Genomic DNA, 24,026 nt, shown 5'->3' on the forward strand with positions numbered 1-24,026 from the left:
GAAGAATTCATTGCATTTAAATTTTTCTTATCAATGGCTATATAGATTATTGTCACTACAATAGCCACAAAAGCTTGAGGCTGTATTTGTATGGCATGAAAGCTATTTCTCTTAACACAACTTGGTAAAGTATAATCAAGTTAATTTTAAATACAACTGTAAATCAAGCATTCATAATGCCATAAAAATATCTATCCCTGAACTGATGACTAAAATCTAACTTGACATTAATGCAGATATTATAATTTGCAATTAAATTGTGGAGCTCTATTTCAGGAAAAGCTCAGAGAGGAATTAATTTTCCAGTTTCAACAACAGTAGCAAAACTAAATGTGTGTGTACTTTTTCTTTTTTGTTGCTAGAGCTTTCTATGTTTGGGGAGTAAGTATTGAAATTATCCCAAAATATAAAGCCAACCAGTGGATGTGAACTCTTCTCTGCAGTAAATTGTATGTAGACTATTGGGGAAGGGATTGAAAATGAAGGCATGAGTCAGTAGAAGTGTTCTGTTTAACCTACATTAGAACATTTTGCTTAGGACAGTAAATGCACTTGAAGGGTAAAATTCTCCTACCAATGACTATTTCTTTTCAGAGACTCTTACATATTCAATTACATTTTCAGGAACCTAATTGCATTTTTATTTATCTCAAGAAAGGGGGATAGTTATAAGTATGGCTAGTAAATCAACTTCAATGCAACTTGAGCACACAGAGATAGGGAAATTCTGAAATACAGGATTATGGATTATTGTGTCTACTGGTTTTGATGGGCCATCTTTTGTGCTTGGTCAAGGGAGTAAGAAGGTGCCTTACACACCCTTACTCCCTTGAAAGAGCTACTCATATTGTGAGTAGCAGCACAGAGAAAAATCAATGCCCATGAGGATGTTACTTCCCCCCAGGCCCTCATTAAAGTGGGTTGGGTGTGGGAAGGGAGGATGATGAGAGACTTAGTTCCACACACATGCCCCACCCTGTTTCAGCCAGCACACCAATGGGAGTAGCTGTGCCAGGTGTAGGGCTAGCACTGATTACATTCCACCTGGAGCAAGGGGGAACCAGGTCGTGATTCTCAGCATCACAATCTGGTTCAAGTTCTGCTCTTGATGCAATGCACTGCCTATCAGGATGCCACTAGCTTCCATTAAATTTTCATGCAGGCTACAATCTTGCAACCTAATCCATGCAGGTGGAATCTGATTGCAGGACTAATGGCAGAGTTCGGATCATAGGCTACCCTTGATCTTGACATTGCGATAAATGAGAATTCTGCACATGAAGGAAGTAGAATCTGTCCCTTCGTTTGCCAAGCCAGTGTGAAAGGCTGCAATATAGTTATTGAAAGAGAATATGGAAGTTTGGAAAACCATCACAACAATAAAAACAAAAATCTCAACAACAGTCTCTCAGAAAGCAAAGCTGCAGCTATTCAAATTTAGCTAGCTCTAGAATTAATATAAGTATTCCTCCTCAAAGATCTCCCATTTATTAACACAGCTGAGACTAATTTATTAATTTCAATAGGAGCATTGGGTAGCCTAAGGATGCATGATTGAGCCATTAACTATTAATATTCACTGCTTCTCTTGTCCATCTGCACTGGCTAAATAAGGTGAAGTCCAGCCAACCACTTCAGTGTGATGCCCAAGTGCAGTACTAAAGAGCCCCTATAATAGCTAGTGATGTTTTGGATGGAATGACTGTCAACACGAAACTATTTACATGTTTGCTTGGTAAAAATAACAATGCAAAGCCCTGGGACTCGACAGCAACGCAAGTGGCATTCTACTGGGGCCTATAGACATTACCCTGTCTTTGGGATACAGTGGAGGAAAATTATCTCAACAGGAGCTCAGGAAGGCTTTGTGCCCAAAGCCACCATAATGCCTCAGAAGGGTAGTGGCTCAAAGATCTCCCTGACCCTCCCTATTCCTTTGCAGAGCCTATTGCTAACAGGAGCACTAGCCCTGTGGAGGAGTCAAAGTACTCCCTCTCAGTCAGGCTGCTGCTCCGGCAGTAAGACATTCTTGCATATACCTCCCTCCCTCCCTGGCACCCTCATGCAGGGACCAGGCACAGTCTGGCCCTCAACGTACCAGCTGAAATTACAAACAAGCCAACATGAAATTCCATGAAATATGCTGAGAGAGATACGTTCTCCTCCTTTTTCAGGGGTAACTGTCTTAACACAGATTTCCAAAGAGAAAGCTCACAGAAATGGCTGGTTTGATGCTTTCAGTGTAATAATCAACATGGCCTGAGTAATTACTCTCTGTTTGACTGCCAGTTCTGTAATGCCCATAAGTTGGAGATAGATTGTACAGGAGTGGAGAGAGATTTGGGTTTTGCTTCCCTCTTTGAATACTGCTCAGGTCATTTAATTGCATCTGAGTCTAAGCAAGTACTGCTGCCCTGGGGAGAAGGGTATAAAATAAGGCCCAGCCAGGCCACCTCTCCTCCCCAGCTCCCCACAAACCTAGAACTATTCAGGGGTGACCGCCACTTGGGACACTCGGATGCCATGTGGGCTTAGAAAATGCAGGGAGAACCCAGCCAGACACCTGCTTGCAGAGCAGCTGCACAATCAGCCTAAGTGGGGCTGACAGACTGATGTCGTCAGAGTATTTTCTATAGTTTTGGCAGGACATTCTCTGTGCTGGTTGGCTGTTTGCTCCAAGCTCCCCAGCCCCCTCTGCTGACACTTTCCCCTTCCCCACTACTATCTGGTATCTAGGTTCTTAAACCATGTCCATAACTGTAGCATTAGAAAACCACAACCCACCATTGCATTGTTTTTCCATCCCTTACCCTGGTATTATATAGGATCTTCTGTTATTGATCTGGAATCTTCTTAAGTAGTTTATCTATTCTTTAGGCTCTGTAGTGCACCCTCAAATCAAAATTTATTGGCTGTTGAGGGTTCGGGTCAGACTCCTCATATTATTTAAATGGAATTTTGGTGGGTTATATGGAGAGGCTCAACGGTTCAGAAGTTTAGTGGTCAATGACCTGAAACCCAGCCCCCAGGTAATGTTACACCAGCGCTCTTGCTAAACTGCATAAATATTGCCTGACTAAACATTTGTTCCCCGTATTTGGGACATGATCCTGGGAGATGTTGAACATTCCTGCCATATGGAAATATGGATGCTTAGCACCTCATAGGCTCAGGTCTTTAAAGAGCAGCTGTGAGATTGGGGGGTGGAGGGGAAGGTAAATAGCAGTCAATCACATTGAGCTCATTGATTTCAATGGGAGGCCTGGGCATCCTGAACTATTGACAACAAGGCACATCACATCTTGGAGTATACCATTGCCATACAATTTGACGTAACCTAAGAACTGTCAAACACCAAACAAACCAGCGTACAGTACGCAACACCAGCACACAACCCAATGTCACTTCACCTGCATTGTATCCTGTTTTTAATCCTCAATTGCAAAAACAGAATAAGAGGAAACAAACATCTGCCAGGTGTGACCTGCAGAAATTTCAGATCAGATGAGATTACTATGGGCATATGTGGAGTTTAAGAAGTATTGCCATCTTCAGAAACAAATGGAGACTTGACTCACTTTACTGTTCATCAGCTGGCTTCAATTGACTCATTTGCACATTTGATCTTGGGAACAAGGTGGTAACTGGTTTTATCTACCTATTTTTAGTCCTTTTGGGACCTGAAAATTGGGGAAAATTCATAGAATCATAGAATATAAGGGTTAGAAGAGACCCTGGGGGTGGGGGAGGGCTAGTTCAGTGGTTTGAGCATTGGCCTGCTAAACCCAGGGTTGAGAGCTCAATCCTTGAGGGGGCTACTTAGAGATCTGGGGCAAAATCAGTACTTGGTCCTGCTAGTGAAGGCAGGGGGCTGGACTCATATGACCTTTCAAGGTCCCTTCCAGCTCTAGGAGATAGGATATCTCCATTAAGTATTATTATTATAACCCCCTGCTCAAAGCAGGACAAATCCCCAGACAGATTTTTGCCCCAGATCCCTAAGTGGCCTCCTCAAGGATTGAACTCACAACCCTGAGTTTAGACGGCCAATGCTCAAACCACTGAGCTATCCCTTTATACATCTTTTATTGACTACAATGGGTGTCATGTAGCCCTGGAATTTCACCAATATCCCCCCAAACTGCCACAAGTTAGCTCACTAGAAAGCATATCCCTTCTTTATCATTTACACACTTTTGGGGTGTATTTTACACTTGTTCCACCTGAAGAACGAGCATAGGATATGACCAAATACACCTCTACCTCGATATAACGCTATCCTCGGGAGCCAAAAAATCTTACCGCGTTATAGGTGAAACCGCGTTATATTGAACTTACTTTGATCCACCAGAGTGCGCAGCCCCACCCTCCTGGAGCACTGCTTTACCGTGTTATAGCCAAAATCATGTTATATCGGGTCGCGCTATAGAGAGGTAGAGGTGTACCTACATTTCCTACTAGACCACAGCTTCCAAGTGGTCTTTACAACTAGCACCTGTAAGAGACTGATTATTAAAATAAGGGCAAAAACTGAGCTTAAAAAAATAAAACTTTTATGAATTTTATTTCCCTTTGCTCTTATCAGTTTGCTCTCCTGTTGTAACAGCATACTCTGCAATCCCCATTACAATCAGCATTACAGGTGTGTGAATCTCTGTGCATTCTTGTTCAACGAGCAAATGGTAAGAAAAAAATGTCATGGCCTGACACCTAGTTACTATTTTTCAGTCTGTTGTGGATTTCTGAAAGGGCATGTTTACCATTTTTTCTGCTTTTGATGTGGGAGAATGTAGACATTTTCCTCCTGGGCAATAAATCCATCCTGAAAGTTCATTTAATGGAACATGTTGCATTGCTTGCTTGTATACAGATACATGCAACATAACAAGTAGTGAGGTAAATGTAAATATATCCAAATCCTGTTCAGAAAAAAAAAACTGGACAATGATTTTACTTGGTACTCAACTTTTTCTTAAAAAAAAAAAAAAAATTCATTTTTAAATGTCAATAGACAATCACCACCAGTATAATCATGATCTTTCCTACAGCCCTTTAGAAACATTAACCAATATTTATATATGCAACCTAAGTCACTATTTACTTGTATCAAAGAGTTCAGATACTACATTTGTTTGGATTAAAATCTTAGGAGCCAAATCATTTGCACAAACCATGCACACCACTCTCCCTCTCTCTCTCTTGTTCTGTCACTACCCTTTTGATTTAATTTGGTCAGATTAGGCAGGAATAATTGAATAATTTGATCACTGTCTGGAAAACATTGCCATTTAACTCATAAGGGAAAAGGCCAAAGTTCTGATTGAGACCGAAGAAATAAAAGTTGCAGAGCCAACTTGAGGTACTTTAATGGGCCTGACTTTCAGAAAAAGCTGAGCACTCACCTTCTGAATATTAGGTCGTTTTTAGTCTGCCTCAAATTGGCAACCAAAAATCACTACTCACTTTTGGAAATCCTGGACTTTTTGGAAATGTTCTCTCTCTCTTCAGTTTAAAAATGGTAAAGCTGAGACAAAGAGAGGTTATGTGACCTGCTCAAGGCCTGTAACAACCAACAGTTCTAAGCTCAAACAACTAGCTCAAACAACTAGACCAAACTTCCCTAATAATGGTAGCAACATTGGGGTAAGATCGTATTTATCACAAATGAAGACACTATATTGGACTGTAACCCAGCCATCATTTTATGGTCCCCACATCCTCCTGGAAATATTTAAAATCCACCTAATATTCTCAAGTGCTGCATTTTTCAGTTGGACAACACATGTGTAAAAATCACATAGAGCCAAACTACACAGTTGATGTTAAGATTATACATTATATATTGTGTGTTTATTTATACATATTATTCACATGCAGCACTGAAAACTCAAGTTATCTAAATTAACTACACATTTGTCTTCTGCTCCTGATTTCCCCTCTAGGGCAGGCAATACAATATGTCCTAGTGGTTTGTGATAATTCTACCAACTTTTGATCTATCTATCTATGCTGCTTCGGGAGTTCTGTCATCAAAAGTGTGGAAAAAACGACAGGCATCCTTTCCTGGCGGGCAGGAGAAGCCCAGTGGTTCCCATTTGAGCTGGGTGCTGCTGCCAGAACTTTACACATACAAATGGAGTCCATATTCTAGGCAGCTTTGCATGGAGTTGAGTGTATCCCTGTGACCGGAACATGCTTTTCTCTGTGGAATGCTATACGTTATCATTCATGTTAAAAGAAAATTATTGGTAGCATTTACAATATAGTGACTCAATGCCACTAAGTAAGCAGTGAAATGTCATCTGAAGAATGATAGATCTTTCTTCTCAAACTGGGAAACCTATTATGACTTCATATTGTATACCAGCTTTTTGCCACCGTTGAAAAAGATCAAGCAAATGCAGACGGATTTGGGGTTTTCTTCTTTGCCGCCACTAGGGCATCTCACTACACCTCAATTCTGCAACCTTTGCTCACCTTAGAGTAGTACTCTTGAGTGTGACTACATGGAACTTGCGTAAACTCAATGCGACAACGCACATTAGTAGGTATTAATGTGGGTAGAAGTTGCACAATCAGGGCCTAAACTTTAAAATCATGTTCTTTTACATGTAAGTACCCAGAATGTTTTTCCAGCTCTCAGCTATGACTCCAGAATGCTGATTTCTGAGCTCTGGTAACACACACAAAGTTTTGAGCTACTCTGTATTTATATAGGTGGCTACATCTACACTGCAAGACCGACCCATGGCAACAATTCTCAATGCCAGGTCAACTGACTTTGGCACCTCACACTACACAGCTGAAAACAGCAACGTAGACATTCAGGCTCAGCCTGGAGCCTGGGTTCTGAAACCCACCCCCCCTCGCCAAATTTCAGACCCTGGGCTTTAATCTGAGCCCCAACGTCGACATGACTATTTTTAGTCCCATATGCTCAAGAGGCTTGTGCGTCTGAGTCATTTGACCTGGGTTCTGAGATTCGCTGATGAAGGTCTTTTTTTGCAGTGTACATATGTTCAGGGAAACCAAGATCAGAATATGGCTTATTGTGTTGAACATTTATAAGGATACCAATGAAAAAGAAAGAGCCACCGATAGAATAAGAGTGTTATACTGTTATGAAATACTGTAATATATTGAGCTTAAGATTCGTGAAGGATAAAAAAGATCCTCAAAGGGTTTCTTAAGTGTTTACATATTTAAAATTACTGTACCCAAGGTAATATGAAAGCCCTAGTTAGTTTACATAACTTGATATTCCAAACCTAGGCCATCTCTCACTACTTTCACTTAATTTCTACCAGAGACTAACAGCCTTGCAAAATTCTACACACCCCGGGAATGCAATTTATTTTTATGGCTGAATAAAATATTGTGAGTTATTATATTACCTGCCTTTTACTGGATGATTGGTGGTAGGCAGACTTTGTGCCTCAACTGATACCTATTTATGATTTTGAAAGTTTATTCTGTCCTATTACATGGCCAGTTTATTCTATTAACTAGAATAATAATGTAACTTTTCCACTTGATTACTAAGTTCAAGTTTTCAGAAGTGACATCTGATTTCACTAACACACAAATTCTAAATGCATAAAGCCTGCATTTTCATGTGCAAATGGATATTTGTCCATACGGAGTCAAGTGCAATTACCTGATCTACACACGTAAGTGCCAAACTGCAGACCCAAGTATTGTGCAAATGGGTAACTTGTACATCGAGCTCCTAAATTGAGAGCTTGTACTCACATAAATCAAGCACATCCATGTTTACAGGACTGGGGACCTATTGTGCATATGCACAATACTTTATTGTATTAAATATCTGAACGTATATAGACTTCTTTTAAAGTATTTAAACTATCAGCTCTCCAGAGCAGGAACTCTACACTATCCACTTAGCAAAGTGTGTGAGCTCTTTTGGTAGGTGCCATGTATTTCTGATCCAAGCAGGGACTTGCAGCCCACAATGCCTCTTGCTAGATTGTGTTGAGAGCACATACTGTATATTACCACCTATAACTGAGATACAGGGAACAGAAGATGTTCAAATGAGTTTTTCTTCTCTAGCCTGCATGCAAAAACAAAAACAAAAAAACCCTGATAGAAGTGTTGGTCGGTACTTTGAATATTCTGAAACAGTTTCAGTCTTTGCCAAGACATCTTGGTGACCTGAGGCATGAATGATTCAAGTTGCATCACAATGGGACAGAGGAATAATTGTACTTCAGGATAACCAAAAATTATATGTACTAGCATTAGCATTATGTGTACTATTATAAATATAATGGGTGGAAAGTAGAGATATCACTCCCACCCCAAAAATTAAGCTAGTTAAACAACTAGATTCTAAAAGCAACGCTGCTAAAGGCTGATTGACCTAAAGCTTCAGCTGCATTGGCAATGGTTCCGTGTTAAATACATTAAGGATTCCATGTTAATATTATTTAAACTAGGGCTGTTGATTAATCAGTTAACTCACGCAATTAACTCAACAAAATTAATCCCGATTAAAAAAATGAATTGTGATTAATTGCACTGTTAAACACTAGAATAGTAATTGAAATTTATTAAATATTTGTGGATGTTTTTCTGTGTTCAAATACTGTATATTGATTTCTATTACAACATAGAATGCAAGTGTACAATCTCACTTTATATTATTACAAATATTTGCACTGTATAAATGATAAACAAAAGAAATAGTATTTTTCAATTCACTTCATACAAGTACTATAGTGCAATCTCTTTATCGTGAAAATGTAACTTACAAATGTAGATTTTTTTTTTTTTGGTTACAGAACTGCACTCAAAAACAAAACAATTCCAGAGGACATGCGTCCATGCAGATGACAGGTTGACACTGCTCAATAACAATCCAAAGCAGTGCGGACTGACACATGTTTATTTTCATTATCTGAGTCAGAAGCCACCAGCAAAAGGTTGATTTTCTTTTTTGATGGGTCAGGTTCTGTAGTTTCTGTATCGGAGTGTTGCTCTTTTAAGACTTCTGAAAGCATGCTCCATACCTCGTCCCTCTCAGATTTTGTATGCAACTTCATATTGTTAAACCTTGGGTCGAGTGCTGTAGCTATTTTTAGAAATCTCACATTTGTACCTTCTTTGCGTTTTATCAAATCTGCTGTGAAAGTGTTCTTAAAAAGAACATGTGCTGGGTCATCATCTAAGACTGCTATATCATGAAATATATGGCAGAATGCAGGTAAAACAGAACAGGAGACATACAATTCTCCCCCAAGGAGCTCAATCACAAATTTAATTAATGCGTTATTTTTTTAATGAGCATCATCAGCATGGAAGCATGTCCTCTGGAACGGTGGCCAAAGTATGAAGGGGCATACAAATATTAGTATATCAAGCATGCAAATACCTTGCAATGCCAGCTACAAATGTGTTATGTGAACACCTGTTCTTACTTTCAGGTAACATTGTAAACAAGAAGCGGGCAGCATTATCTCCTGCAAATTGTAACCATACTTGTTTGTCTGAGCGATTGGCTGAACAAGAAGGAGAACTGAATGGACTTGTGGGCTCCAAAGTTTTACATTATTTTATTTTTGAGTGCAGTTATTTTTTGTAAATAATTCTACATTTGTAAGTTCAACTTTCATGATGAAGAGATTGCACTACTGTACTTGTATTAGTTGAATTGAAAAATACTATTTTCTTTTGTTTTTTACAGTGCAAATATTTTTAACCAAAAATATAAAGTGAGCGCTGTACACTTCATATTCTGTGTTGTAATTGAAATCAATATATTTGAAAATGTAGAAAACATCAAAATATTAAATAAATGTATTTTATTGTTTAACAGCACAGATTAATCACAATTATTTAATTGTGCAATAGCAATTAATTTTTTAATCACTTGACAGCCCTAATTTAAACATATCACAGCTCCATCTCAAAATATAATAAGAAAACTCCCAAACTTCTGATGAAAGTTTTTTGCAATTCTCCATTAACAAGCCAGTAAAAAATTTCTTCCAGTTAGAGTGTGCATGCACTGATTTGTTGCAAACAGTATCTTATCTGGATGCTACAATCTTTGGATTTTGTAATGAAGGCGTGTCACATCTCTAAAGCATGTAGACATTTTCTGGTTTTCAATACAAACTTAATGCTCAGCCAGATCCATCAAGAGCGTGGTAAGATTCACTCAGAAGATGAGTGAATCTGGCCTTTTTTCTTAGCAAACTTGGATGAAAACCACACAACTCTGTGGTTTCAACCTAAACAGCAGCTTCATCTGAATTTCTCCTTTATTTTTGTGCGTTTATTTGAAGCTGAAAGCAAAACCCATAGTTTGTGACCCATATGGATATAAGCCAAAGAAAGTTTAGTCCAGGAGAAATCCTACAAACTTAACCGGCTGAACTTTGCATAATTCTAACTGTCTGTTCATAGTTTAAGAGCTCTTTTTTGGACTGGAGGAATTCAGACTAGTATATAAGAGGCGTTACAATGTAAACTGTCTCCCTACTAAATGACGATGAAGACTGGTGTGCTTATTAACATGGACACAGAATGGCCTGCTCATGATGAAGATCACAAATCTTGCCTGCAACCCACAAACTTGGAAACCAACACCACTCATTCTTCCTCTATCCCCACCCTTCCTGACCAGAAGTAGAGCCCCACATTCATTCAAGAACCTTACTCTCATTAAATATCCATGCATCGGCAACATCAGTATCTAAGTTGCCCCACTTCTGACCTGAATTGTAGTACCCACCCAGCATACGGTTTCCCTATTTGAAAAACCCCGTTGGGTAAGCAGATTACGATGCTATGCTAAAGACCACTGGGCACTGTTTTTCTTCTCTCACCCCCTCCCACCCTCAAACAGAAACAAATGGTCTCAACTGCTTGCTTTTTCAGGCCCAGCCCATATTCCTTGCAGCAGCTTTCACCAACAATACTGAGGCCATCCTATCTCATTGCTAATTTTATTATTGCTATATTAAACACGTTAGCATAACGCACTGGCTGGCATGTGTTTGTCTACCCCTTTATGCTTCATCTATAGAAGATAAGAGTCTGTTACAGCTCCTAGCTACAGAATCTGGCTTTTTAGCTCAAGCTGGGAAGACTCAGGTCCTCTCTTCTTGAGTGGAGCTTACGTGATTCCCCAGGACATGGAATACACACACAGACCATTGGCTTACACCAAATCACAGAGGATGTGAAGGTTCCCCATCTTGAACAGCTGGTATGATCCTCAAGGAAACCCACAGGAGATGTAATGACACACAGATCAGACAACTTATCTTGGAGACATTGCAGGCTGTACTTGTAGCGGTTGTCAAAACTGCTAGGATGCAGTTTGCAAACCTTTCTGGCATGGTCAGCTGGGGGTGAGCTTTGCCGAGTAGCAAACATATTTAAGGTAAAAAAAAAAAAAAGTTCTCATGTTTTTATAAACACTGGCTCATTTTCAAAAGAAATGTGGTTACTTATAAAATTAAAACATGCATAGCAAATAAAAATCTGGTTTGTGATAATTTTATACATCTCAAAATTAAGTACCAGTAGGTTTTCCCCCTACTAACATATAATTAAAATAAAGCCCAACGGATCAATTTTAAAAGAGACACACAATCAAGATCAAAATGATATATTCAGAAACCTTCCTTTCCTGCATTACTAATGATACCCAGAAGGATTAGTAAAACTACAAGAACTTTTAAAATCTTATTTACGTTTCACCATTCATGCTGCTTATTTATTTTCTGCACTTCACTCAGCTCAGATGGTCAGTTTTACTGTCAATTTCACTCTCTTTTCCTAGTGGTACCAGACAAAAATATTTAAATCCTGCTGCAGCAAGCCAAGGAACATAGGATTTATGTCCAAAAAATCCCACTAAGCACTCCTCATACTGAGGTGTATTTAGTCACCTCAGAGTAAAAAAAGATACATAAGGCAAAAATGATAAACAATGGCATATGTCTATAGTTATATCAAGTCCATAACACTGCATGGTTTTTATGTTACTACTCTACTGCCTTCACACCGCCTCCAAAACTATATTTCCATTACATTCCAGTGCAGCAGTAATAAAGATTTTAAACGACAGACTTATAAGGCAGCTCTGTACTCATATTGACTAAAAATGACCAAAAAAAGACAGCATTTAAAATGACAGCTTTAACAGCATACATGTTGGCATTAAGTAGTTTTCAAAAGAGTGCGTTGTATTTTTAAAGAATCTATTGCAACTCACCACAGCTTGTGCTATGTCTCATCTATAGGAAATGATTGAGAGGGGTCAACTTCATGCCTGAATTCCCATAGCTGAATTTGGCCTGCTGCTGGTACCAATTTCTAATGCTAGCCCTAAACACAGAAAAAACAAAGAGAAACATTGTATTTTACCTTTTAAACATGAGTTTTTAATTGACCCACATACACAAGAAATGAAGACTAAAATATAAAAGGAAGGAAAATCCTCATTAAATTAAAATTCCAACATTAACCCACCATTTTGTGTGTATGATTTAAGATTCTTTTGTAATATAATCACCACAGTGAGGGGATTTCTAAGCAAACAAAATAGGTTGCTCATGTATTTGTCACACGATATGGAAGGCTGCTCCAGTCCAATATCAATGAACGCATTAAAGCTTAGGCAAAGTTTTCTTGCCATTCATTCAAAACACAAAGTGCAAGCAGCTCAAAAGAAGATTGTACTGAGACTGCATAATAAGAATAGCATATTAAGAATCCTTATGAGAAGAGGTTACTCCTTAATCACAGGGGCAAGCTTTTTAAACCATCTTAAGGTATTGGGCCAAACTTGATACCGACTCACATCCTATGCAATCCTACTGTAGTCAGTGTTTAATTCAGTATTTGGCTCCTTAGGGTGAGATCCTGGCCTCTTTTGAAACCAGTGGTGAATTTGCCATTGATTTCAAGGGGGCCAGGATTTTACCCTTGAGGGGGTTTTGTTTTACTATTTGGCTATATGCCAAAAGCCAGTCTGTGTTCTAGTGTATCCGTTTTACACCCTGAAAGTGGTGCAAAGCAGCCCCAAAGACAACATGTCCTGCCCTCTCAGAATCATGCCAGTGCAGAGCCATTCCGAACCTATCCCACCTCCCGGCGTGGTCAGCAGGATTGTCAGGGCACTCAGAAGCCAATGGCCTTTGCAGGAGCTGTGCTGGGCACTCCATAGTAAGAGCTGAGAAGCTGGTCAGCCCCCACCCCCATTGTGCAAAAGAAAGAGAAAAGCATCAGAACCTACTGAACGGATCTGATTTCTTTTTTCTGTTCCCATTACTTTAAAAAATACCAAAGGGCTTGTTCTTAAAGCTTGCTAACAATAATAATGGTGATGCTCTTGAGCTAAGACTTGTGTATATTAAGTAGCCAACCCAAGTAAAATTGTATTGCCGTCCTATAAACTTCTGAAACTAGAAGATTCAGTACTATTAAAATTACATATTTCCCCTCCCCTTCACAATATCACCTTTCATTTGTACTTCAATAATCACTCTCAGTACAGAGCACAGGAATACGACCCTGACATCTAATATTCCACAGTAATGAAGGTGAAGTTCTATTTTGCTTTCAGTTACTAATAAACAAGGTTTCTACATTACAGTTGACTATGTTACTCTAAAAGATTCTTTTTCCCCCAAGTCTCTGTCCCCAAGGTGCGGGTACTATAGTAAGAGGAAGGGGGGGAGCAGTTTGCAGCAGATACAGCATAGTTTTGGATTAGTGCCAAATCTACCCACCATATGGGGGAGGAGGTATTTTTCTTGCAGGGTAGCACTGAGCTTCAGAGAACCTGTAGCAAGGGAAGCAGAGAATGAATAGAAGCAGGAAACCAATTTGTATTTGTTTGTTATTCTGGTTCAGCGAAATCTTTTTTCCCTTCCTGTTTATTACCTCAATGAAAAAATAAAGCAGCATGAACGATAGCAAAGCAATGATTAGATTTTTTTAAAGTCATAATTTCTACTAGGGCTACTATGAACTAAAAATGTGACCTGGATAATGGGAGGTTTAAGTGGTTTGGAGCGCTCTCCACACTGAACAGCACATCAAAGCCTTGCTTTGCATTTAGTGCTCACCAGAATGATGTTTATAGTTTTTGCTATTCAGGAACAATCTGAAGAATGGTGTTCATTTGCACTGCATTGTAGCTTAAATTTACGTTTTAAAGCTAGGATTTCTTTCTTAATTCTACATTTTAAAATAATTGGATTTTTTTTAATAGTGTATGCGTAATAGAGGAATCTGATTCTTTTGAGGCCTGCTTTTGCTCCCACTGAGGTTAAGGAGAGTTTTGCAACACAATGCAAAGCAGGACTGGGCCCTATAATATTCCAAAAGGATAGCACAATTTGGTAGATCTCCCATTGTAATATCAAATGTATCTTTCAAAAATCAACACTTGAACAATATCGTGCCTTGCAATTATTGAACGGTACTATGAAATCATTAAGTAATGGCTGCAGACATGCCAGACACTGACAGCAAACAACATATTCATCCCTGCTGGGATCTGCTCATAAACCGACCCTTCCAGCACATACACACTTCTCTCAACAACAAGAGAAATGTTCTCTAATATCAAGCAAGCAGAGTCAGCTGAAGGCAGCTAATATTTCATGTTAAGTGCTTTTTACCCTTATCCCCTTCAGAAATGTTTCTGGAATCATAAAGCTCCTCATCAGTAACATAAAGCTCCAAATTATCCTGCTGCTGTTTCTAGGCATGTGTATATCGGTGCATGTGTATGAATAGGAGAGAGAGGAAGAGAAAATATACAGTTTCATGGCTTTCTGAGGTCCAGCCACGTCTGTGATTCACATGTGTGTTCCCAATGGAGAAAAATCAATTGCTCCAGGCAACAAAAACAGGTATTTTTATGCCACTTTGGGGTCTAGAAAGAGTACCCAGCAGGCAGAAGGAAAAACAGGGAAAAGAGGGTACTTTACTCCAGCATATACTATTCAGTCACCGACAATGACATGTTTTGAATTCGGGTCAGAGGATCACGGTGTTTATACATCTCCTTATGTCCAGGTAATCTGAATCAAATGCATTTGCATATGGCGGAACATAACACAAACAATTCCAGTATATTGTACATGCATGCTCTCACTCCTCCACCCCTCTCCCCCTTTTTTTAAAATAAATTGGCCATGCATGACAAAATATCTATGCCCTGCAGCCAGCTCATTTCAGAGAGAATCCTGACAATGCATACTATGTTATTTAATATTTCCCCATAAACACTCCCCCTCTGTCTTCATTTCCTTTGGTAAAACCTGTATTTATATTTTGGCTTGGTTCATCTTTCACCAGGTCTCTGGCAAAAGTCACACTGAACAAATCACAGAAGGGGAAGGCTGCACTGAGGATATGGTGAGGCTATGCAGTAAAAAGGAGCCCATGTAAACAAGCTAACAATCACTCAGGGAACAAGCCCATTCAGATTATCCGGGGGCACAGTTTGCTTATTAGGCATGGCTGTGGCATTTCACTCTCCAAGGGAAATGCATATTATTTTGTAATAAGCCCCCCTTTGCAAAAGAAAAAAGCAAAATAGTTAATTCTGTTGCAATTGCAGTGCTGGCAGAACTGTGTGAGGCTTTTTCCATGAAGCTACATTGATTTCACTGCAGTCTAAGAAACTGTTGGATTCTCTTCTGTAGCATACCCCTGGGCAATTATTTTGCACATCATTTTCCTAAGGCCTTTTGGTGTCTCTATAAAATGCAGCACTTTTTGTTTGATTACATGTGGAAGTCATGCAATGGAGTGAAGCCTACCTTCAGAGACCACTTCCTTCAAGACATCCCTCCATCTGCCTATAATTTCCATCAACTACCGCACACATCCCAACACCACAGTTTTTCGGACACACTCACTCTCCACCCCACCCCCCTCCCCCAATCTTTTTTTTTTTTTTAATTAAACATTTTACCCCTATGCAAAAGGCCAGTGCTTTTAGCTTCTGGATCACAAAAGGTGTTTACTAATAGCAATTCCTTTTTTTAAAATGACTATATAGTTGTTATTTTATATAGCTCTAGACAGATACACACTCAAACAAAATGCTTTCTTCGCTGAATTAAAAGCCAAGAGTTATCTCCCAAAGAAAGCCCCAGCAGTTTCAGAGGTAAGGAGGCTGAGTACAGCACTACTGTTTACATGCACCAGCTGTTAAATCACTATCACCCCATCCATGCTGTGCCTCTGTACTGCTCCTAAAACCACCGGTCACCTAAACAGCCCAAATAGAAATGTTCATACACACCCAAATACAGGAAAATGATGGTCCTCCGGCCACAAACTCTGTAACACTGCTGCCTTCTTGCATCGGTTAGCCGTTTACTTCATTAACCTGGCTCTCTCTCTCATTTTTTTTTAAATCAACAATCAATATTCATCACCCCACCCTGCAAAGGCAGGTTAGTCGTAGAATATTAGCATCAACCACCTACCATTCCGTGCCTGCGAACTATGCTCCCGGTACAGCAACCCTTCCCTCAAACTGCAACCTTACGTGGTATTTTTAACCACATTCCAAACTGAGGAAGAGATGGGGTATTAAAAAAAATAATAATTATAATGATGGGCAGGTGACTTCAAGGCAAACCAATTTTTTAAAAAGTGTACTAAATAAAATCCCTGGGGAAAAAAATAAAGCAGAGGGGGGAAAGGGAGGGAAAACATATGATAATATTGAAATAAAAGGGGAAGAAAGAGTGGCTTGCTGAATCACCCTCTTTCACTGCCTGGAAACCATTGTGCAGCGTGATGCTGGCTGTACCATTGTGGAACCTACCAGAGGAGACAGGCAGAGGGCTTGGGGAATGGGGCTGCTATGGCAACTGAAAGGAGCACACGTGACGTCAAAGCTCAGAGGTCTCGAGGGTGGGGGCGAGAGAAAAGAGAGAAGAGAAAAAAGTCTAATCTGCTGCTACAGCTACTGTATCTCCCAGTGAATCAGGGGATAGAGCAGACTGCAAAGGGACGCTGAATAGCTGTTACCAGCATCATCAGCACTGGCATCTGCAACATCAGGGAGCTAGTCTGTAGAAAGAGCAGGTAATAACCGAAAGGATTCACTTCATGCAGCTCTGACCTCTTGTTTGCACTGGCTGCTGCGCACACAGCGATCAACGCAGGGAACCCCAAAACCACACCTTTTGTGATCCAGTCCAGCTTTGTGCTCAAATAGCTACACTACAACAAACAGCCGGGAGTTACTTCCTTCTCTATACCATCCCTTATAGCTATTTGAAATACGCATGGGCAAGTAATGCATCTATGAGGATAGAGCCCCTAGAGCAGGACCATGGATTTGTTCTTTGTTACCAGCATGCTGTGCCCTTTAACTGGATACTCGGGATGCCACTGTTGTGTACTCTACAGCTCAAGAAAGCCAGTTGGTTGGTAGATAGATACTAGCGTAGTTTGACTTGACAGACTTTGTTCAGATTTCTGGAGTCTTCTAATTTAGGGGTTATGCAACTAGCACTGTCAAAATAGTTTCCATTTGAGGCACATTTGCTTTACATGTCTCAGCAGTTGCTCTGCCCTTTTGCTGTTCAACAGCAAGGGGAAAGATGGTCTTTGGTTAATGCACTGAACCAGACTTCAAGAGGCCTGGGTTCAACTCCTGGTCCTGCCTCAGCCTTCCTGTGTGACATTGGGCAAGTCATTTAACCCCTCTGTGACTCAAGTTCCCATTTTCTAAAATGAGAATAGCGTTAACTCTCCCTCCCTTTGTCTGTTTAGATTCTAGTCTCTTAAGGACTAGAAGTATCTGTTACAGTGTGTTTGTACAGTGCCTACCACAATGGGGCTCTGATCTCAGTTGGAGCCTTTAGGCACTTCTGCAATACAAATAATAAAATTTAAGATATACAAGCAATGTATTGAAACCCTTTATAGTATCTCATTTCCATTACAGAAAGAACTAAACTGCAATCACAAAGAGATACAGGGTCAAATATAAAGTAAATACTCCACACACCCTAATGGATTTGAGTAAATCTCTAGCCATCACTGCAATCTTCTCTTCTACTAGGGACTCTACTCAATACCAGATTATTTTAACTCAGACCATTACGTTAACTTTGAACTTTGCTATTATATCAAAGATACCCAGTTGCCAACCAAAACAACTCTTGAGTATGCCATGCTTTTGCTAATTATGTGTGTTTTTAAGTGAACCATTAGCATTCATAGGGCATATACAGGAAAATCTGTGGCAAACCCAATGTGAGGATTGATGGCTGTGTGTGTCTTTTTCCCTTTTTGTTTCAACAACATGCTGGGCTACCCAAGAAGCATGCGTTAAGTTAGCTGCGGCTCATGCATGCCAACTGCCATGACATAATCACTGTAATACTTTACAGTGGCTTACAAACTGACAACTAAGCATCATCTCCACCAGCACTACTACTTCATTACAGTGGATACTGCAAGGTGGGTGAGCTTCATGTGTGGCAGAAAGTACTGAAAGGAAACAGAGGGAAAGGGTGGGAGTTTGGGAATAATTTGAGAAACCAACTACAGAAGATATGACTGCATATCAGGGACAAAGCTTGAGACCCGAAGCAACCAACAAAGAATCTCGTATTGAAAATGTTCCCAACCCCAAGTTTGTAAACTGAATGGAACTAACCTGCTGCCTTTATTTTCACATACATTAGATCTTATTAAAATGTTCAGTATCAAAGAGATTTCCTCCAAAGAAGTTTCCACCTCAGCTGAATGTGACTTTCCTCATCACAAGCCATCACACTACCATCTTGTATGTCACTCAGGCCCATAACCTGAGTGTCCTCTTCAACTCTAGATTCTCACATCCAGGCTATTTCCAGGTCTTGCTGATTCTTTCTGCATAACATCTTTAAGATACAGTTTTCTTATCCAGCCACAGAGCCAAAACTTCTCCACATTATCATCTCACGTTTCCATGACTGAACCATCCTTTTCTCGGGCCTTGACTAATCCAATCTTTCCCCGATCACATCCATTCAGAATGCTGCTCCAAAGATCGTTTTCCTAGCCCGTAACTTTCACGTCATCCTTCTCTTTGCATCAGTCCACTGGCTCTCCCTGCTCTCTATCGCATCAAACATAAGCAGTTTGTATTCACTTTTCAAGACCCTCTGTCCATCCCCACCCTACATGTCATCCCTAATTTGTTATTAAAAGGTCAACACTCACCTCTAACCAGCCCATGAGGCCAGCTTCCACTAGCTACTTGTTAAATTTTCTACCAAGCATCTTTGTGCTTCCTCCCACACTGCTCCTCATGCTTGGGAGGCTCTCCCCATAAACATCCACCAAGCTTCCTTGTTATCGACCATATTTAAGCAACATAAGCTTTCACCCCATGTGCATGGGAAATTATCAAAATCCGTACAGCTGCTGTCACCACCTTCTGCTTCAAATACCTCCTGTAGACTTACTTATACATGATGCCTACATTACACTGCCATCTGACAATAGCTAGACAGGTGGGGCTAATGATTATTTAAAATGTGCTCATTTTACTGTTCTCATCCTCCGCACCCTATTTTTCAGTTTCACCTATTGCAACTTATCATAATCCTATACTTTGAGTTCTCAGAAGAAAGTTCTTCCACTGCATGCATGCAACAGCTAGCACTATGATCTTTCATTAGGGTCCCTGAGCACTGCGGTTAATACAAATAAATAGACTTATCTCTTGAGTTCCTCTTTAAACATAATAGGTTAAACATGTTTGCCCTTTGTTTTATTCAGAGAGAAAGACATAGTGACTCTATACCTATGGGGTTTTAGAGTGACATCACCTGAGTACGACAGACCACAAACTCAGATGCAATGTTGGAATGAAGCAGATTGGCTGGAGAGTCAAAGCTCACAGCTCTGTTTTACCAGAGCCCTGCTATGTGGTTACATGTAAAGTCTGCTGCTGATTTTATCATCATCTTCAGCCAAAAATGGTTAAAAACAAATACTGTGTGTGTAATAAAAATAAAAATAGGCTAGAAAAGAGTAACTGGAGTCTGTGTCCAGTTATTTTTCTCCCAACAAGTTAATAGCCCGTTACAGAAGTTCAAGCTCTTCTTCACCAATCAGAAGCCAAGACAATAAAATTGAAGCAGCATTGTCTAGTGCACAGGCACTTGGACTTTGAAGACCAGGTGCTGGCTTTTTTTGACACTATTTAGGCACCTAAAGACACAGATAATCACCTAGTAGAATTTTCAGAAATGCCTAGGCACCTAATTCATCTTGAAGTTAGCGTGACCAGATAGCAAGTGTAAAAATCGGGGGGGGGGGGGGGGGGTAATAGGTGCCTATATAAGATAGAGCCCCCAAAATTGGGACTGTCCCTATAAAACTGTGCTCATCTTGTCACCCTAGTTGAAGTCTCCCTTCCACTATCCATGGGGGTTATGTTGCCAGTGTTTGGAGGGGAGGGCTCCTAGGGAAACCCACTCTTCCCTTCTCCTGCTCATTGAATAAACTCAGCAACGGCCACTGCTATTCATTTTCTGGGTCAAAATTTCCAATCACATCAATTCAAAAGGTTCAACAGTTCATTTGTTTCTAATCAAAACATATTTAAAAAATTTCCCACATAACTGACACTTTTTTTTTTAACCTCAGCTCTACTACAACCCAAAAAAAGAGATCACCCACAGAGAGTCCTTCCCAAGTTTTACTCTGAGCCCTGGGGCAATTTGGGCCCTTATCCTGCAAAGAGGTGTGCACATAGAAATGAAAGCACCCTGCACCCAGTGCAAAGCCCTGCTGAAGTCAACTGGGCTCGGTTTCCTGGCCCATTTATAAGCCACGAAAAAAGACTGGGAAACAAAAGAGCCTACACTCCTTCAGATGTAGCAAAGGCCTCAGAAAGTAATTAGGGTATTTGTCTTTTGAACAACCAAGCTAATAGAAAATTGCACCTTTCCAAATGCTGTTTTTTTGCGATAAAGGAATTGTGCTTCCTATAGGCAGTCAGAGATTTATCAGCATTTCACTTCACACACATCTGTAGCAATTACAACTTGCTTTATTCAGTGCCTTGCTGAAATGGCTCTGTGGCTTGGCTAAGTCATAGTAAGATCCTATTAAATGTATACTGGCTTAGAACTGAGCTCAGGGTGATACTGCAGTGGCCAGATACAGGGCTGTGAAACTCACACTATGGTAGGCAAAGGGAAGAATAAACTCAATCCAGGAAGGGTTGTGGGGAAGGCAAATGTAATATCTCAGTCCTTTAAGATCTTTACAATGTGGGGATAGGTAGGAAGCCCACTGACAGCAAAATACATTCCTTATGGCATAGCGTGCTTTGAAAACATCTATGTTCACTCTGTGCTTCTAAAATAGACGTACTGGTAAGGCAAAACTTTGCACAAAAATATTTATGTTTTATTTTCAAAACAATAGGTTCCCAAATATGCACTTCTAAATTTTGTAGCCCAGCAAATGAACGGGCGAATAGACATCTGCTATACCTTTTTTGTGGACAGAGAGAACTGTTCTTTGAACTCAATCTTCCTACAGCATACCTGGAAATGCTCATATCCAGTACTGTACCATGCATATAAAAAGAGAATATACCTGGAATACAAGAAGATAGGGGATCGGATGTGAAATTCTCATTCACACCCAGCTTCAATGCTTGTTCATAGATTTAGTTAATAAAACTGATAGATATAGATAAATGATCAATTCCTATACAAATAAAGAGGCAAAGCAGCTGTGTCTTTTGCCCACGATCAATAGATCTTATATGCAACTCTCCCTCCATAAATGACATTATAAAGGAAGTGGCAACTATGAAAGCAGCAGGTGTGCCGGCACTGGAAGAGTTCTATTGGCACGTCTACATTGTAATCACATCGGTAATGCTGCAGCTGCACAGAGATCAGCGTGGACTAGCCACCCAAATAATTACCTTCCATTTCAGGACAGCTTGTACAGTCCCCACTGAAACTGAGCTGCCATGGCTTCACCACTCTACTACCGCAACTAGCTAGACTAAAGCTAGCTTGGTCATGTCTACACATGCTGCAGTACAGACATACCCTTTGACTCAGTCAGGAAACAAGTAAGGTAGCATCTTTGTGTTCCAGTCAGTGATACAGGGCTTGTTTTCAAGATGGAAGCTGGGGAGAAACACTAACATGATTTCCAGCCACACAGCCACTCCTCTGATGGATCTCCCAGTAGTGGGCACACAAAAGCCTCCCAGAAAATGGACCTCCAAAGCATACACTGCTTTAGAGCCTTATTCTGCTCCCACTATAGTCTGCGACAAAACACCCACTGAGTACCACAACAGCAGGATTATAAACCACATCATTGGTTGACACTCTCCTTAGTTGCTAAAAACAACATTTTCAGTTCAACTAGCTAAAATAAAAATTGAGAGAATAAACTAATAATTAGCCAAGACCAGGAAAAGATTTCCTATGTGGTATAATACTGCAGTCAGACCACTGATCCAAAGCCTGTGGAAGTCAGTAAAAAGACTCCCATTTATTTCAATGGCCATTGGATCAGAACCAAAATTGTGCATACAACAAGTATTTAAGCGCATAAGCGATTGCGGGATTGGGGCTTTGTGAAATGAATTTGTTATTGCAGCTGTGACTTTCTTTGCTATTTTTTAATCTTTTCAAAATATTTTAGTAGCTATTCAGCTACTCACACATAATAACAAAGCAGCAATATAAAACTCTAGTTTATCAAAGGATAAACTTCCCTCCCATTCTGCAGTCATTTTAAAGCAAGCGTTTCTATCCTCTCCACCACTCTCTCTACAATCATGGGCTACGTGTTTCGTGGGTTTTTTGTTTGTTTGTTTGTTTGACACAGACCATAGCAGTGAGTCTATATATTAATGAATCACCATCTGAAGAAGAGAAAGCAAATACTTAAAACTAAAAAGAATTGCTCCCACTTGATTTTAATTTTAAAAAAATTGTCATTCACACATTTCCAATATGTATTAGGTTTTCCACAATGAATACTTGCATGATCAATTTTCCCTGCACATACACAAGTCATTTATCAATTATAAGTGATTCCAGAGCTGTATAGCAGTAAGGAGAATATCAAATTGTTTCAGAAAAAAAAAAAGTATGTACATCTCCCATTTATAGAATGTGGGAGTACAAGCATCATGCAACGAGTTTCATAAGTTTAATTTGGAGCTTAACACACCCACTCTGGACTTCTTTGGAAAAATTTTAAACTGTAAGTTCACTCTGCTATAGCCAGAAAATTAAATTAGGTTGTGACAGATGGTGTCCAGACTGCCTGAAGATATTATTTGCTGTATAAATTTTGATCATTTTAACAACTTGTGTGAGTGCATAGTTCAGAAGAATACATTCCTGCATTGAACTTGACTTCCCAGAACAGGCTTACCCCCATCCCCATAATAAAATGGTACTACAAGTGGGGTTTAGAATTGTTGGGCCAAACTCTGCTGTGTTACTCTACAATAAATACAGAGTTGCTCAGGTATGATGGTTAATGAGTGCGGTGTGAACAACTAGATTGATAAATTACACTGACTTCAATAGTTAATCCAGATTTACTGATAGCAAGACTTATTTTTCTACTGGAAGTCATATTTGTTTCTCAAGAAATTTCTAAAACCTTTTCTGGTAAATTACTTTTATTTAAAGGTTTCTTCTTGTTGCAAGTGTTGGTCAGCTGGGGCACACACATTCATTTTGTTCAAACATTTTTTTCCCCACCTGATAAGCCCTGATCCTTTAGCTCTTTGCTCCTGGGCAAAGCTGCATGTGTCCATGTGGAGATCAACTAACTTCAGCTGCAATTGCAAGATTGGAGTTATAGGACTTGATAGCCAGCTGCATTTTGTCCTGATGAGTAAGTACTGTGTTTGCTGACACATGCTATGGATTGACTGGTCACTTGCATTTGATTCTCCTAGACTTATCTTCTCAGGATGTTGTATCAAAAAAATGTCACTGGCCAGGCTTGGA

General features: G+C 39.8%; 1 protein-coding gene across 7 annotated transcripts in view; it reads right to left on the minus strand.

Moving 5' to 3' along the window:
- MAPK10 (mitogen-activated protein kinase 10) overlaps positions 1-16,795 on the minus strand; it is a 267,071-nt gene extending 250,276 nt beyond the window's left edge. For 3 of the 7 annotated variants that reach the window (XM_054029918.1, XM_054029914.1, XM_054029922.1), the window contains exon 1: positions 16,491-16,795. In XM_054029918.1, coding sequence (XP_053885893.1) covers positions 16,491-16,493 — 3 coding nt within the window. In that variant the 5' untranslated portion in view covers positions 16,494-16,795. Of the gene's footprint in view, positions 1-12,250; positions 12,364-13,769; positions 13,823-16,303; positions 16,441-16,490 lie in introns of those variants that run through there. The other 4 variants (XM_054029915.1, XM_054029919.1, XM_054029916.1 and 1 more) reach the window with 3 other exon arrangements.
- Between the last annotated feature and the right edge of the window lie 7,231 nt (positions 16,796-24,026).

Source organism: Malaclemys terrapin, chromosome 5 (genome assembly GCF_027887155.1).
Source record: "Malaclemys terrapin pileata isolate rMalTer1 chromosome 5, rMalTer1.hap1, whole genome shotgun sequence".
Classification (NCBI taxonomy): domain Eukaryota; kingdom Metazoa; phylum Chordata; order Testudines; family Emydidae; genus Malaclemys; species Malaclemys terrapin.